At 46.0% G+C, this 17,267-nt stretch overlaps 1 protein-coding gene across 1 annotated transcript in view; it reads left to right on the top strand.

Moving 5' to 3' along the window:
- LOC142469203 (proline-serine-threonine phosphatase-interacting protein 1-like) overlaps positions 1-17,267 on the top strand; it is a 59,870-nt gene that overhangs the window by 40,104 nt on the left and 2,499 nt on the right. Inside the window, exons 8-9 of the mRNA XM_075576163.1 lie at positions 8,490-8,569; positions 8,653-8,762. Of these exons, the coding sequence (XP_075432278.1) occupies positions 8,490-8,569; positions 8,653-8,762 (190 nt within the window). The remainder of the gene's footprint in view (positions 1-8,489; positions 8,570-8,652; positions 8,763-17,267) is intronic.

The raw sequence follows: 17,267 nt of genomic DNA, 5'->3' as shown, positions 1-17,267 counted from the left end.
TAGAGGGAGTTATAGGGGCGGTTATATAGAACAGAGGGAGTTATAGGGGGCGGTTATATAGAATAGAGGGAGTTATAGGGGCGGTTATATAGAATAGGAGGAGTTATAGGGGCGGTTATATAGAATAGAGGGAGTTATAGGGGCGGTTATATAGAATAGAGGGAGTTATAGGGGCGTTATATAGAATAGGAGGAGTTATAAGGGCGGTTATATAGAATAGCGGGAGTTATGGGGCGGTTATATAGAATAGAGGGAGTTATAGGGGGCGGTTATATAGAATAGGAGGAGTTATAGGGGGCGGTTATATAGAATAGAGGGAGTTATGGGGCGGTTATATAGAATAGGAGTTATAAGGGCGGTTATATAGAATAGGAGGAGTTATAGGGGCGGTTATATAAAATAGGAGGAGTTATAGGGGCGGTTATATAGAATAGGAGGCATTATAGGGGGCGGTTATATAGAATAGGAGGCATTATAGGGGGCGGTTATATAGAATAGGAGGAGTTATAGGGGCGGTTATATAGAATAGGAGGAGTTATAGGGGCGGTTATATAGAATAGGAGGGAGTTATAGGGGCGGTTATATAGAATAGGAGGAGTTATGGGGCGGTTATATAGAATAGAGGGAGTTATAGGGGCGGTTATATAGAATAGGAGGAGTTATAGGGGCGGTTATATAGAATAGGAGGAGTTATAGGGGTGGTTATATAGAATAGGAGGAGTTATAGGAGCGGTTATATAGAATAGAGGGAGTTATAGGGGCGGTTATATAGAATAGGAGTTATAGGGGCGGTTATATAGAATAGAGGGAGTTATAGGGGCGGTTATAAAGAATAGGGGGAGTTATAGGGGCGGGTATATAGAATAGGGGGAGTTATAGGGGCGGTTATATAGAATAGAGGGAGTTATAGGAGCGGTTATATAGAATAGGAGGAGTTATAGGGGCGGTTATATAGAATAGGAGGAGTTATAGGGGCGGTTATATAGAATAGGAGGAGTTATAGGGGCGGTTATATAGAATAGGAGGAGTTATAGGGGGCGGTTATATAGAATAGAGGGAGTTATAGGGGCGGTTATATAGAATAGGAAGAGTTATAGGGGCGGTTATATAGAATAGGAGGAGTTATAGGGGCGGTTATATAGAATAGGAGGAGTTATAGGGGCGGTTATATAGAATAGGAGGAGTTATAGGGGCGGTTATATAGAATAGGATAGAATAGGAGGAGTTATAGGGGGCGGTTATATAGAATAGGAGGAGTTATAGGGGCGGTTATATAGAATAGGAGGAGTTATAGGGGCGGTTATATAGAATAGGAGGAGTTATAGGGGCGGTTATATAGAATAGGATAGAATAGGAGGAGTTATAGGGGGCGGTTATATAGAATAGGAGGAGTTATAGGGGCGGTTATATAGAATAGGAGGAGTTATAGGGGCGGTTATATAGAATAGGAGGGAGTTATAGGGGCGGTTATATAGAATAGGGGGAGTTATGGGGCGGTTATATAGAATAGAGGGAGTTATAGGGGCGGTTATATAGAATAGGAGGAGTTATAGGGGCGGTTATATAGAATAGGAGGAGTTATAGGGGCGGTTATATAGAATAGGAGGAGTTATAGGGGTGGTTATATAGAATAGGAGGAGTTATAGGGGCGGTTATATAGAATAGAGGGAGTTATAGGGGCGGTTATATAGAATAGGAGGAGTTATAGGGGCGGTTATATAGAATAGAGGGAGTTATAGGGGCGGTTATATAGAATAGGAGGAGTTATAGGGGCGGTTATATAGAATAGGAGGAGTTATAGGGGTGGTTATATAGAATAGGAGGAGTTATAGGAGCGGTTATATAGAATAGAGGGAGTTATAGGGGCGGTTATATAGAATAGGAGTTATAGGGGCGGTTATATAGAATAGAGGGAGTTATAGGGGCGGTTATATAGAATAGGAGGAGTTATAGGGGCGGTTATAAAGAATAGGGGGAGTTATAGGGGCGGGTATATAGAATAGGGGGAGTTATAGGGGCGGTTATATAGAATAGAGGGAGTTATAGGAGCGGTTATATAGAATAGGAGGAGTTATAGGGGCGGTTATATAGAATAGGAGGAGTTATAGGGGCGGTTATATAGAATAGGAGGAGTTATAGGGGCGGTTATATAGAATAGGAGGAGTTATAGGGGGCGGTTATATAGAATAGAGGGAGTTATAGGGGGCGGTTATATAGAATAGGAAGAGTTATAGGGGCGGTTATATAGAATAGGAGGAGTTATAGGGGCGGTTATATAGAATAGGAGGGAGTTATGGGGCGGTTATATAGAATAGAGGGAGTTATAGGGGCGGTTATATAGAACAGGAGGAGTTATGGGGCGGTTATATAGAATAGGAGGAGTTATAGGGGGCGGTTATATAGAATAGGAGGAGTTATAGGGGCGGTTATATAGAATAGGAGGAGTTATAGGGCGGTTATATAGAATAGAGGGAGTTATGGGGCGGTTATATAGAATAGAGGGAGTTATAGGGGCGGTTATATAGAATAGAGGGAGTTATAGGGGCGGTTATATAGAATAGGAGGAGTTATAGGGGCGGTTATATAGAATAGAGGGAGTTATAGGGGCGGTTATATAGAATAGAGGGAGTTATAGGGGGCGGTTATATAGAATAGAGGGAGTTATGGGGCGGTTATATAGAATAGGAGGAGTTATAAGGGCGGTTATATAGAATAGAGAGAGTTATAGGGGCGGTTATATAGAATAGGAGGAGTTATAGGGGCGGTTATATAGAATAGAGGGAGTTATAGGGGCGGTTATATAGAATAGGAGGAGTTATAGGGGCGGTTATATAGAATAGGAGGAGTTATAGGGGCGGTTATATAGAATAGGAGGAGTTATAGGGGCGGTTATATAGAATAGGAGGAGTTATAGGGGGCGGTTATATAGAATAGGAGGAGTTATAGGGGGCGGTTATATAGAATAGGAGGAGTTATAGGGGCGGTTATATAGAATAGGAGTAGTTATAAGGGCGGTTATATAGAATAGGAGGAGTTATAGGGGCGGTTATATAGAATAGGAGGAGTTATAAGGGGGGTTATATAGAATAGGAGGAGTTATGGGGGCGATTATATAGAATAGGAGGGAGTTATAGGGGCGGTTATATAGAATAGGAGGAGTTATAGGGGCGGTTATATAGAATAGAGGGAGTTATAGGGGCGGTTATATAGAATAGAGGGAGTTATAGGGGCGTTATATAGAATAGGAGGAGTTATAGGGGCGGTTATATAGAATAGGAGGAGTTATAGGGGCGGTTATATAGAATAGGATAGAATAGGAGGCGTTATAGGGGGCGGTTATATAGAATAGAGGGAGTTATAGGGGCGGTTATATAGAATAGGAGGAGTTATAGGGGCAGTTATATAGAATAGAGGGAGTTATAGGGGCGGTTATATAGAATAGGAGGAGTTATAGGGGGCGGTTATATAGAATAGGAGGAGTTATAGGGGCGGTTATATAGAATAGGAGGAGTTATAGGGGCGGTTATATAGAATAGAAGGAGTTATGGGGCGGTTATATAGAATAGAGGGAGTTATAGGGGCGGTTATATAGAATAGGAGGAGTTATAGGGGCGGTTATATAGAATAGGAGGAGTTATAAGGGCGGTTATATAGAATAGGAGGAGTTATAGGGAGCGGTTATATAGAACAGAGGGAGTTATAGGGGGCGGTTATATAGAATAGCAGGAGTTATGGGGCGGTTATATAGAATAGAGGGAGTTATAGGGGGCGGTTATATAGAATAGAGGGAGTTATAGGGGGCGGTTATATAGAATAGAGGGAGTTATGGGGCGGTTATATAGAATAGGAGTTATAAGGGCGGTTATATAGAATAGGAGGAGTTATAGGGGCGGTTATATAGAATAGAGGGAGTTATAGGGGCGGTTATATAGAACAGAGGGAGTTATAGGGGGCGGTTATATAGAATAGAGGGAGTTATAGGGGCGGTTATATAGAATAGGAGGAGTTATAGGGGCGGTTATATAGAATAGAGGGAGTTATAGGGGCGGTTATATAGAATAGAGGGAGTTATAGGGGCGTTATATAGAATAGGAGGAGTTATAAGGGCGGTTATATAGAATAGCGGGAGTTATGGGGCGGTTATATAGAATAGAGGGAGTTATAGGGGGCGGTTATATAGAATAGGAGGAGTTATAGGGGGCGGTTATATAGAATAGAGGGAGTTATGGGGCGGTTATATAGAATAGGAGTTATAAGGGCGGTTATATAGAATAGGAGGAGTTATAGGGGCGGTTATATAAAATAGGAGGAGTTATAGGGGCGGTTATATAGAATAGGAGGCATTATAGGGGGCGGTTATATAGAATAGGAGGCATTATAGGGGGCGGTTATATAGAATAGGAGGAGTTATAGGGGCGGTTATATAGAATAGGAGGAGTTATAGGGGCGGTTATATAGAATAGGAGGGAGTTATAGGGGCGGTTATATAGAATAGGAGGAGTTATGGGGCGGTTATATAGAATAGAGGGAGTTATAGGGGCGGTTATATAGAATAGGAGGAGTTATAGGGGCGGTTATATAGAATAGGAGGAGTTATAGGGGTGGTTATATAGAATAGGAGGAGTTATAGGAGCGGTTATATAGAATAGAGGGAGTTATAGGGGCGGTTATATAGAATAGGAGTTATAGGGGCGGTTATATAGAATAGAGGGAGTTATAGGGGCGGTTATAAAGAATAGGGGGAGTTATAGGGGCGGGTATATAGAATAGAGGGAGTTATAGGAGCGGTTATATAGAATAGGAGGAGTTATAGGGGCGGTTATATAGAATAGGAGGAGTTATAGGGGCGGTTATATAGAATAGGAGGAGTTATAGGGGCGGTTATATAGAATAGGAGGAGTTATAGGGGGCGGTTATATAGAATAGAGGGAGTTATAGGGGCGGTTATATAGAATAGGAAGAGTTATAGGGGCGGTTATATAGAATAGGAGGAGTTATAGGGGCGGTTATATAGAATAGGAGGAGTTATAGGGGCGGTTATATAGAATAGGAGGAGTTATAGGGGCGGTTATATAGAATAGGATAGAATAGGAGGAGTTATAGGGGGCGGTTATATAGAATAGGAGGAGTTATAGGGGCGGTTATATAGAATAGGAGGAGTTATAGGGGCGGTTATATAGAATAGGAGGGAGTTATAGGGGCGGTTATATAGAATAGGGGGAGTTATGGGGCGGTTATATAGAATAGGAGGAGTTATAGGGGCGGTTATATAGAATAGGAGGAGTTATAGGGGCGGTTATATAGAATAGGAGGAGTTATAGGGGCGGTTATATAGAATAGGAGGAGTTATAGGGGCGGTTATATAGAATAGAGGGAGTTATAGGGGCGGTTATATAGAATAGGAGGAGTTATAGGGGCGGTTATATAGAATAGAGGGAGTTATAGGGGCGGTTATATAGAATAGGAGGAGTTATAGGGGTGGTTATATAGAATAGGAGGAGTTATAGGAGCGGTTATATAGAATAGAGGGAGTTATAGGGGCGGTTATATAGAATAGGAGTTATAGGGGCGGTTATATAGAATAGAGGGAGTTATAGGGGCGGTTATATAGAATAGGAGGAGTTATAGGGGCGGTTATAAAGAATAGGGGGAGTTATAGGGGCGGGTATATAGAATAGGGGGAGTTATAGGGGCGGTTATATAGAATAGAGGGAGTTATAGGAGCGGTTATATAGAATAGGAGGAGTTATAGGGGCGGTTATATAGAATAGGAGGAGTTATAGGGGCGGTTATATAGAATAGGAGGAGTTATAGGGGCGGTTATATAGAATAGGAGGAGTTATAGGGGGCGGTTATATAGAATAGAGGGAGTTATAGGGTGCGGTTATATAGAATAGGAAGAGTTATAGGGGCGGTTATATAGAATAGGAGGAGTTATAGGGGCGGTTATATAGAATAGGAGGGAGTTATGGGGCGGTTATATAGAATAGAGGGAGTTATAGGGGCGGTTATATAGAACAGGAGGAGTTATAGGGGCGGTTATATAGAATAGAGGGAGTTATGGGGCGGTTATATAGAATAGGAGGAGTTATAGGGGGCGGTTATATAGAATAGGAGGAGTTATAGGGGCGGTTATATAGAATAGGAGGAGTTATAGGGCGGTTATATAGAATAGAGGGAGTTATGGGGCGGTTATATAGAATAGAGGGAGTTATAGGGGCGGTTATATAGAATAGAGGGAGTTATAGGGGCGGTTATATAGAATAGAGGGAGTTATAGGGGCGGTTATATAGAATAGGAGGAGTTATAGGGGCGGTTATATAGAATAGAGGGAGTTATAGGGGCGGTTATATAGAATAGAGGGAGTTATAGGGGGCGGTTATATAGAATAGAGGGAGTTATGGGGCGGTTATATAGAATAGGAGGAGTTATAAGGGCGGTTATATAGAATAGAGAGAGTTATAGGGGCGGTTATATAGAATAGGAGGAGTTATAGGGGCGGTTATATAGAATAGAGGGAGTTATAGGGGCGGTTATATAGAATAGGAGGAGTTATAGGGGCGGTTATATAGAATAGGAGGAGTTATAGGGGCGGTTATATAGAATAGGAGGAGTTATAGGGGCGGTTATATAGAATAGGAGGAGTTATAGGGGGCGGTTATATAGAATAGGAGGAGTTATAGGGGGCGGTTATATAGAATAGGAGGAGTTATAGGGGCGGTTATATAGAATAGGAGGAGTTATAGGGGCGGTTATATAGAATAGGAGGAGTTATAGGGGCGGTTATATAGAATAGGAGGAGTTATAGGGGCGGTTATATAGAATAGGAGGAGTTATAAGGGGGGTTATATAGAATAGGAGGAGTTATGGGGGCGATTATATAGAATAGGAGGGAGTTATAGGGGCGGTTATATAGAATAGGAGGAGTTATAGGGGCGGTTATATAGAATAGAGGGAGTTATAGGGGCGGTTATATAGAATAGAGGGAGTTATAGGGGCGTTATATAGAATAGGAGGAGTTATAGGGGCGGTTATATAGAATAGGAGGAGTTATAGGGGCGGTTATATAGAATAGGATAGAATAGGAGGAGTTATAGGGGGCGGTTATATAGAATAGAGGGAGTTATAGTGGGCGGTTATATAGAATAGAGGGAGTTATAGGGGCGGTTATATAGAATAGGAGGAGTTATAGGGGCAGTTATATAGAATAGAGGGAGTTATAGGGGCGGTTATATAGAATAGGAGGAGTTATAGGGGGCGGTTATATAGAATAGGAGGAGTTATAGGGGCGGTTATATAGAATAGGAGGAGTTATAGGGGCGGTTATATAGAATAGAAGGAGTTATGGGGCGGTTATATAGAATAGAGGGAGTTATAGGGGCGGTTATATAGAATAGGAGGAGTTATAGGGGCGGTTATATAGAATAGGAGGAGTTATAAGGGCGGTTATATAGAATAGGAGGAGTTATAGGGAGCGGTTATATAGAACAGAGGGAGTTATAGGGGGCGGTTATATAGAATAGCAGGAGTTATGGGGCGGTTATATAGAATAGAGGGAGTTATAGGGGGCGGTTATATAGAATAGGAGGAGTTATAGGGGGCGGTTATATAGAATAGAGGGAGTTATAGGGGGCGGTTATATAGAATAGAGGGAGTTATGGGGCGGTTATATAGAATAGGAGTTATAAGGGCGGTTATATAGAATAGGAGGAGTTATAGGGGCGGTTATATAGAATAGAGGGAGTTATAGGGGCGGTTATATAGAATAGAGGGAGTTATAGGGGGCGGTTATATAGAATAGGAGGAGTTATAGTGGCGGTTATATAGAATAGGAGGAGTTATAGGGAGCGGTTATATAGAATAGGAGGAGTTATAGGGGGCGGTTATATAGAATAGGAGGATTTATGGGGCGGTTATATAGAATAGGAGGAGTTATAGGGGCGGTTATATAGAATAGGAGGAGTTATAGGGGCGGTTATATAGAATAGGAGTTAAAGGGGGCGGTTATATAGAATAGGAGGAGTAATAGGGGCGGTTATATAGAATAGGAGGAGTTATAGGGGCGGTTATATAGAATAGGAGGAGTTATAGGGGGCGGTTATATAGAATAGGAGTTATAGGGGCGGTTATATAGAATAGGAGGAGTTATAGGGGCGGTTATATAGAATAGGAGTTATAGGGGCGGTTATATAGAATAGGAGGAGTTATAGGGGCGGTTATATAGAATAGAGGGAGTTATGGGGGCGGTTATATAGAATAGGAGGAGTTATAGGGGCGGTTATATAGAATAGGAGGAGTTATAGGGGCGGGTTTATAGAATAGGAGGAGTTATAGGGGCGATTATATAGAATAGGAGGAGTTATGTTTTCATTAATATAAAGTAATACAATATAACATTATATACACATCCGCCTCCGTTCTTGTTCACACGTCTTTCTCTGCCCGCCTGTCCAGGCCGCGACCTCTAACCCCGCTCTCCTTGTCCGTAGGATTTCGAACTTGCTGCACGGCTGTGGGGGGAGCACCAAGAACCTGACAGAGACTGAGGACAGCACAGCGCCCCCCGCAGGTAAGTCTGTTACACACGACAGGGCAGCAGTGATACCACTGAGGGGACTGTTCTCTGAAGTGTGACCTTGTGTCTTGTTCCAGTGAAGGATGACATTGTGTATGCCAGTATACCCTTAGCTCCTGTGGTGGAGTCCCCCGGGCAGGAGAGAGCGGTACAAGATTACACGGTTCTGTACGATTACATGGCTCAGGTAATTAAATACGGCTACAATCCATATAAACTCCATGTTTTCATGTCCGGTAATAACAGGAAATACACAATAATCCCGCTAAACCTCCTGTGATGGACGTCGCGGGTCCCTGTGTGTGCCGCCATGTTCTGTGTCCTGTGTCTCCCTGCTGTCCGGCTGTCACCTCCTGTGAGGTCATTCCTGGCTCTGCCGGTGACAGCAGGACGGGGGGTTGAATAGATATAACAAAACAAAAAACACTGTGTGGTGCTCTAAACCAGGGGTGCGCAAAGTTTCTGTTTGCGCCCCTCCCCCTGTCAGCTTTCCCCCCTCTCCCCTTACCAGCTCTGAGCTCGCAGCATCATATGACGTCATGATGTTACGTTGGCATGGCGACGCGTCGCCGAAGAGGCAGCTCAGACCAGGTAAGGGCTGGTCCCCGCTGGCTACTGTAGCGCCCGCTGTTGCGGACGCTGCAGGGACGAGAGCCCTCCCCACAATGGCGCCGGGCCCGCTGCGAGGGGGGGCCGCAGTGCTGTGGTGCGAGTTGCTCCTGCTCCCAATAGAATTGAGAGCAGGACTCGCTACGGAGCGCTAAGCCACGCCCCCCAGCGGTTCAGCCAATGAGGACGAACCTGCCCAGTGATGTCATGCGTAGTGCAGCGTCCTGGTATGGAGGCCCCCTTGTCCTGGGGTATTGGGGGGGCTTTCGCCTGTCACGGGATACATAAACAAAACGAAAAAAGCCGATCACAACTTCCATGCAGGAGAAAGAGGATTTAAACAGAGAGCGTTTCCATGGTAAAAGAAGCTAAGCTCATTTATTGGATCATTAAAAAAAACACAAACAAGGGCTAGTAGCCCACACCTACGCGTTTCACGCCGAAGCGCTTTGTCAAGGGGAAGAAAAAGTACTTACCGGAGTGTATATATATATACCGGCTCTGTGCGCCATCGTCGCCAATCCCCTCAACCTTCCTGGAACGTCCAAAGTGACGTCAGCGCGCTGGAGTCGAAACTTTGAAATTGAAAACTTTATTAACACAAAACACTAACAATACTAACACTCCGGCTATAAACGTGCAAGTGAATTTTAAATCATAGAAAAACAATGACAATAGGTGAAATCTGTATACCAGAAGTAAATTATTATTTTTAATCAACATTCAATACAAGCATCTCCTTCATTAATCAAATTATCCCCATATTTGAAATATAAAGACCGATATAATAAGGAGGAAATAGTATGTATACTTCTTTATACAACAGATGGAGGTGAGAATGAAAACACATATGACATTATATAATATATTATGAATAAACAAATAATTAAGTCAATGATTGGCGCGGTCAGTTAGTCATGTGTTAGAACATGTTCTTCCATAGTGTGTGGCTACTGTACAAATATGACAGCAAAAAAGTTCAATCAAAACTTTAACAACCAATTATCTATTAATGATATCAAATACCAAACATATATACAGGGTATATGCACTTTTACAGCCGGAGTGTTAGTATTGTTAGTGTTTTGTGTTAATAAAGGTTTCGATTTCAAAGTTCCGACTCCTGCGCGCTGACGTCACAGTTCCCGCGTCGCTTTGGACGCTCCAGGAAAGAGAGGGGATTGGCGACGATGGCGCACAGAGCCGCTATATATACACTCCGCGAGACCGTGACATGTCCCCAGTGTTAGCGGTATCTCTGCTGCTGGGTAAGGTCTGTATTATAGCAAGCGCTTTCGCGTGAGCATGACGTTCCGCGTGCACGTGGCGCCCGCATTTTGTGTATATAGGCAAAACGATGATGCGCGCGCTAGGAGGCGCGGCCATGACGTCAGAAGCCACATTTCTTTGTATTTCCACACAGCTGCCGCGCCAACGCTTACAATGCCACTGAGGCCTGTATTATGGTATCTCCCAGTCACCCGGCTAGTTCTGTGACATCACACCAATGTGTGGCATACCTGGCACTTCCTCTCCCATTTATGACATCACAGTGACAACACTGCTTCTTTTGACTTCAATAAAAAGGTCTAACTAATTATCTGCCACCCAGCGTTAAAAAGTACCGCACTTCATAACAATATTGGATATTAAAGTTTCTTACACAATATTTAAAACAACCAAACACTAGATGGCGCTCTGACACTCTTAAAGCCTCCCAGTGAACAATTAAATGATCCATGTGACACACAGGTGCTAATAAATGGGGCACACGGGTGCTAATCAACGTGAACACACAGAAATACAAATACAAATGTGAATAAAACTACAAGTGACATCAATGTACAACACTAATAAAGTTAGGGTGACCAGATTTTGAAAATGAAAAACCGGGACATTTTTTTTTTTACATAACAGTTTATTTATTGTAGTACACTTATACTTTACTACCATTAGTCCTTGTTACGTGTGTGTGTGTGTGTGTGTGTGTGTGTGCGCGCGCGCGTGTGTGCGTGTGTGTACCTCACTAATCGAACAAAAAAACCCAGATGTGAATGATTCTGAACCCATTAACCAGTGTCAGGATGCAGCCTCTTCACAATTTCTAAAGCAGCAATCCCGCCTGGGATCTTACCTGATCCGCAGTCCCTCAAGGTACTATACTGGAGGGGAGGTGTTCCCTACCTGTCTTCCGAGGTCTCCCGTGTGAAACCGGTTAAGATAAGACAGAGCGAGGGTGAGAGAGACAGAGCGAGGGTGAGAGAGACAGAGCGAGGGTGAGAGAGACAGAGCGAGGGTGAGAGAGACAGAGCGAGGGTGAGAGAGACAGAGCGAGGGTGAGAGAGACAGAGCGAGGGTGAGAGAGACAGAGCGAGGGTGAGAGAGACAGAGCGAGGGTGAGAGAGACAGAGCGAGGGTGAGAGAGACAGAGCGAGGGTGAGAGAGACAGAGCGAGGGTGAGAGAGACAGAGCGAGGGTGAGAGAGACAGAGCGAGGGTGAGAGAGACAGAGCGAGGGTGAGAGAGACAGAGCGAGGGTGAGAGAGACAGAGCGAGGGTGAGAGAGACAGAGCGAGGGTGAGAGAGACAGAGCGAGGGTGAGAGAGACAGAGCGAGGGTGAGAGAGACAGAGCGAGGGTGAGAGAGACAGAGCGAGGGTGAGAGAGACAGAGCGAGGGTGAGAGAGACGGGAGGGATGGAGAGAGAGAGAGGGAGAGACGGGGAGGGAGAGAGAGAGAGAGAGAGAGGGGGAGAGACGGGGAGGGAGAGAGAGAGAGGGGGAGAGACGGGGAGGGAGAGAGAGAGAGGGGGAGAGACGGGGAGGGAGAGAGAGAGACGGGGAGGGAGAGAGAGGGAGAGACAGGGAGGGAGAGAGAGAGAGGGGGAGAGACGGGGAGGGAGAGAGAGGGAGAGACGGGGAGGGAGAGAGAGAGAGAGGGAGAGAGAGGGAGAGATGGGGAGGGAGAGAGAGAGAGAGAGAGAGAGAGGGAGAGACGGGGAGGGAGAGAGAGAGGGGGAGAGACGGGGAGGGAGAGAGGGGGAGAGACGGGGAGGGAGAGAGAGAGAGAGAGGGGGAGAGACGGGGAGAGAGAGAGAGAGAGAGAGAGAGGGGGAGAGACGGGGAGGGAGAGAGAGAGAGAGAGGGGGAGAGACGGGGAGGGAGAGAGAGAGGGGGAGAGACGGGGAGACAGAGAGGGAGAGGGGGGGGGACAGAGAGGGTGAGGGGGGAGACAGAGAGGGGGAGGGGGGAGACAGAGGGGGGGGGAGAGGGACAGACAGGGAGAGGGGGACAGGGAGTGAGGGAGACACACACTGGTACACACACACACACACACACTGGTACACACACACACACAGGTACACACACACACACAGGCAACCACGAGCAGGTGGCTCCCCGCCTCCCCCCGGTGGGCAGCTACGGGTTCCCGGGGCAGAATGGGGGGACACCGCGCAGCCACCACTGCCCGCCCCCGCACCCATCTCCCGCACCAAGGGTACCGGGGGGGGAAGGGAGCGCCAGGACAGGAGGCAAAGGATCAAAAACCCACCTCATATCACCCCGAGCGGGCAGAGGGGGGGAGACACCGCGCAGAGGAGCCAGGAGCGGGCAGAGACACACACACCACGTGTGCTCTGCAGCAGGAAGCGGAAGCCCCGCCCCAGGCACCCTGGCCCTGCCCCCCGTCCCAAGGCACCCTGGCCCTGCCCACCTCCAGGCACACAGGCCCTGCCTCCCCACCCAGGCCCTGCCCCCCCCCCACCCAGGCCCTGTCCCCCCCAGGCACCCTTCCTTTATATTCCCACATGCCGGGCCTTGGTGAACGATGATGCCGTGGGCGGGGCTTCATGCCAGAACGCAGGGGATTGGCCAAGGTAGCAAATACCGGGGGGGCGGGACTTTGTACAATGCCGGGCCGCATCCTCCAATCAGCAAGGCCCAGCATGTTTCTACAGAAGCCCAACCCCTGGCATTAAAAAAAATACTCACCGCCGGGCTGCTGCAGTCTCCTCCTCCGCGCCGAGACTCACTCGCGCACCGCGGCTAATTACTCGCGCACCGCCGTCGACATTAAAAAAAAACGGGAACACACGTGGAAAAAACGGGACATTTCCGGGACACACAGGAAACTGGGACAGCAACCGAAAAACCGGGACTGTCCCGGCAAAAAGGGGACGTCTGGTCACCCTAAATAAAGTGCAAGTGTGTCACAAATATGTAAACGATAATAAGAGGCCAAAACCTCAACTCAACCCTTAAAAAGACTTGCTCCATTAGTCTTATATGGATTTGCTTCAAAACAGGAGGCGAGCGGTGGAAGAAGCCAGGTAACGGGAAAACGTCAACATGGAGCAGCTAAACCTCTGACCCCGCGAGGACAGCATTGCCACTGTTTGGGATACTTCCTGATTGTTCTGCTCAGGTGCTAGTAGGAATTGCATAGGCTTCTGTTCACTTATTTAATACATATTATTTTACATTATTGCCCTACGGTGATTTGTTCTCTTTACACGGCTTCTTCCACCCTCATGTTTTGAAGGAAAAACAATATTTAAAGCAAACGATACAGATGTTGTGATCCAGCGAGGTCACAGCAGTCCCTTTATTATGCACTCATGGTCAACATTGGAGGGAATAAAGTAATGGCTGTGAATATCCCCAGGAATGGCTGAATCAACTAGCTGCTCCATATACCAATACGTGATATGGCAGCACAACGTATAGCAGTATAAAAACAAAAATAATAAACTCTTAATTGTGTATATTAGGTGAGCGCAAACTTTTGGAGCTGCGCCCCCCCCCCCACACCTGCTCCTCCCCGCCCACCTCACTCGGCGGCGTCAAATTATGCCGCGGGGTCACGTGACCACGGAGACCGCCGTGTGACGTCACTCCGCATGGCACCATGGTGTCATTTGACGCCGCGTTGCCATGGCGATGCGTCACACCAACACGTCTGAACCCCGGTTGCAGAGGCCTCACGCGACCCCTCGGCATTTCATTTTAATGCCTCGGGGAAGTGCGCAGGACCTCTGCAAGCGCCCGCGCCCCCGCTTCCCCCCCCAAAAAAAATAATCGTGAACTTTGTATGCACTAGTGGAAAAATAAAATTGGAATAAAATCCCCAAAGCAGAGAACGAGTGTCCGGAAGAAATCACGCCAGGATAAACAAAGGTAAGAAACCTGGACATGTAATTGGTAGGTGCAGACTCCTACAGATATTAACTGCGTGGCTGCATTAGCCAGGTGTAGAGTCTGGGGGACATAGGGTAAATAAGTCAAATGACGCGTGTACATGGGGAATTGTACGCTAGTAAATTGGTAAAGGATGGATATACACACACACACACACCTCAAACCCCTTATAACGCGGTGGTTGGGGTCCAAAGAATGACACCGCGTTATAAACGGATCACGTTAGAAATAATGTACAATTGTATACATTGTACAATAAAGTATTTAAGACACCAATAATCGTGTTGTAAAGTATTCATAAATACGAAAATTGGGAGCCACGCTTGCATCGTGTTATAAGCGGATTCGCGTTGGAACGGATCGCGTTATAACGGGGTTGAGATAGATATATAGATATATATCCAGTAAGTGTAGCAAAAGCCAAACTACTGGTAACCAGCACTTGCCCATAAAGGATAAGTATTAACCCCTGAACAGTTGTACAGCTGGCAAGGTAAAATACCGCTGCAGCAGCAAAGTGGATGTAAAAATGTATAAATACAACCGTTTGTCCAAAGATCTCCCAGATGTTGCGCGCTTCCGATCACCGTCTCGCTCGTGGACGCCACTGGCGTGATGTCGCCACGTCCCAACAAACGTTTCGCGTGACGAATCACGCTTCTTCAGGGGGAGGGGAGGAGTCCAATATTTAAAGCAGCAGTTCCCAGTCTTGGATTTTTCCCTGACCCCATCCCCCAAGTGGTGTTGGCCGAGGGGTCCCCAGTAAAGAGTTGCAACAATATATCCCGCTTACGCTGCAGCTTTACATCGGTTGCTGGAGCTAGCCTGACCCAGCGGAGATATTGTGTACCCGGGTGAGTATTCTTACAGAGTAGACCAAATGAGTTACATCTTGGGAAACGGGGGACCCTCAGAGGCCCAGGGAATGCAGATCAGGTCAGAGAGGGGACCCCATGATTCAGATAGGAGGGGTGAGAGAGGGAGAGATTTAAAGGGCAATAAATAAAAGAGAGAAATAAAAATCGCAAACCGGCTCCTCCCTTAGAATAAATAGTGTGACAAACAGGATCTCGTTATCTGAAGCAGGATGGGGGTGAAAGGGCTCGACACGCAGGTACCTGGACACGCAGCACACCTGGACACGCAGGTACCTGGACACGCAGGTACCAGGATACCGGCCACAATAACAAGTAGGAAATCAGCAACAAGCATTTCTCTATCAGCAACCCGCGTCGTGCGAGGCAAGGACGCGCAGGGTGATATAATCACACGCAGGGCGATGCAAGGACGCGCAGGGCGATATAATCACATGCAGGGCAAGGACACGCAGGGCGATATAATCACACGCAGGGCGATATAATCACATGCAGGGCAAGGCAAGGACACGCAGGGCGATATAATCACACGCAGGGCGATGCAAGGACATGCAGGGCGATATAATCACACGCAGGGCGATGCAAGGACATGCAGGGCGATATAATCACACGCGGGGCGATGCAAGGACACGCAGGGCGATATAATCACACGCAGGGCGATATAATCACACGCAGGGCGATGCAAGGACATGCAGGGCGATATAATCACACGCAGGGCGATATAATCACACGCAGGGCGATGCAAGGACATGCAGGGCGATATAATCACACGCAGGGCGATGCAAGGACATGCAGGGCGATATAATCACACGCAGGGCGATGCAAGGACATGCAGGGCGATATAATCACACGCAGGGCGATGCAAGGACGCGCAGGGCGATATAATCACACGCAGGGCGATGCAAGGACATGCAGGGCGATATAATCACACGCAGGGCGATGCAAGGACATGCAGGGCGATATAATCACACGCAGGGCGATGCAAGGACGCGCAGGGCGATATAATCACACGCAGGGCGATGCAAGGACATGCAGGGCGATATAATCACATGCAGGGCGATATAATCACACAATTTCAACCACAGAAGGATGATAAAGAAATCACATCAAAATCCCTGTTTGCTGCACTCTGTCTAGTCTTGTATATTAGCGTACGACTAAATAGTCCAATATATGTACATAATTTAAAGTGGGTAAGTATAGGTAACTTGTAGTAATTGCTCCCCACGTGTGGAACAGCATATACTAATAATGGCCAAAAAATAATAACATTTTATTTCAATGTTAACAAAGACAAAACGCAGTGAAATATATACAGTGCTCTAAGATAACATTTCCCAATGAAAAAGTGGGTGGGTGCTAGATATAATAAGTGTATTAAGGATAGTAGCCACAATGGCACATATAATGTAACTGACCCAAGATCGACCTAATCTGTGATGATTTAGTAGGATAGAGGTCCTAATACACAATCAATGGTTAGCACCTAGTTGTATGATTATATACCTATACATAGCAATGGTTAGCACCTAGTTGTATGATTATATACCTATACATAGCAATGGTTAGCACCTAGTTGTATGATTATATACCTATACATAGCAATGGTTAGCACCTAGTTGTATGATTATATACCTATACATAGCAATGGTTAGAACCTAGTTGTATGATTATATACCTATACATAGCAATGGTAGACCAAACCAATGTGTGGAATCAGCCGGCAAATCAGCCTATATCAGTATACCCTAATTGCAACATACACGTGTTAATACAGAAATTGTATTCTAAGCATATCAGGTAAACAAGCCTATATCCATATAGTCAAATCAATTGTTTCATAGTGCATGTGACCCAAATGATCATACATGTAAACATGCATAGCTTGTAAATCAAAGACGCATAGCTCATGTATCAAGAACGGTGGTAAGTATAGTATAATATAATTATAACCACAATCTATGTGCTCAATTAATACACATCAAATTAAAGATATATTCCAGCTCATGTGC

This window comes from Ascaphus truei, chromosome 18 (assembly GCF_040206685.1).
Source record: "Ascaphus truei isolate aAscTru1 chromosome 18, aAscTru1.hap1, whole genome shotgun sequence".
NCBI classification, from domain to species: domain Eukaryota; kingdom Metazoa; phylum Chordata; class Amphibia; order Anura; family Ascaphidae; genus Ascaphus; species Ascaphus truei.
This window is presented reverse-complemented; position numbering and strand designations above follow the sequence as displayed.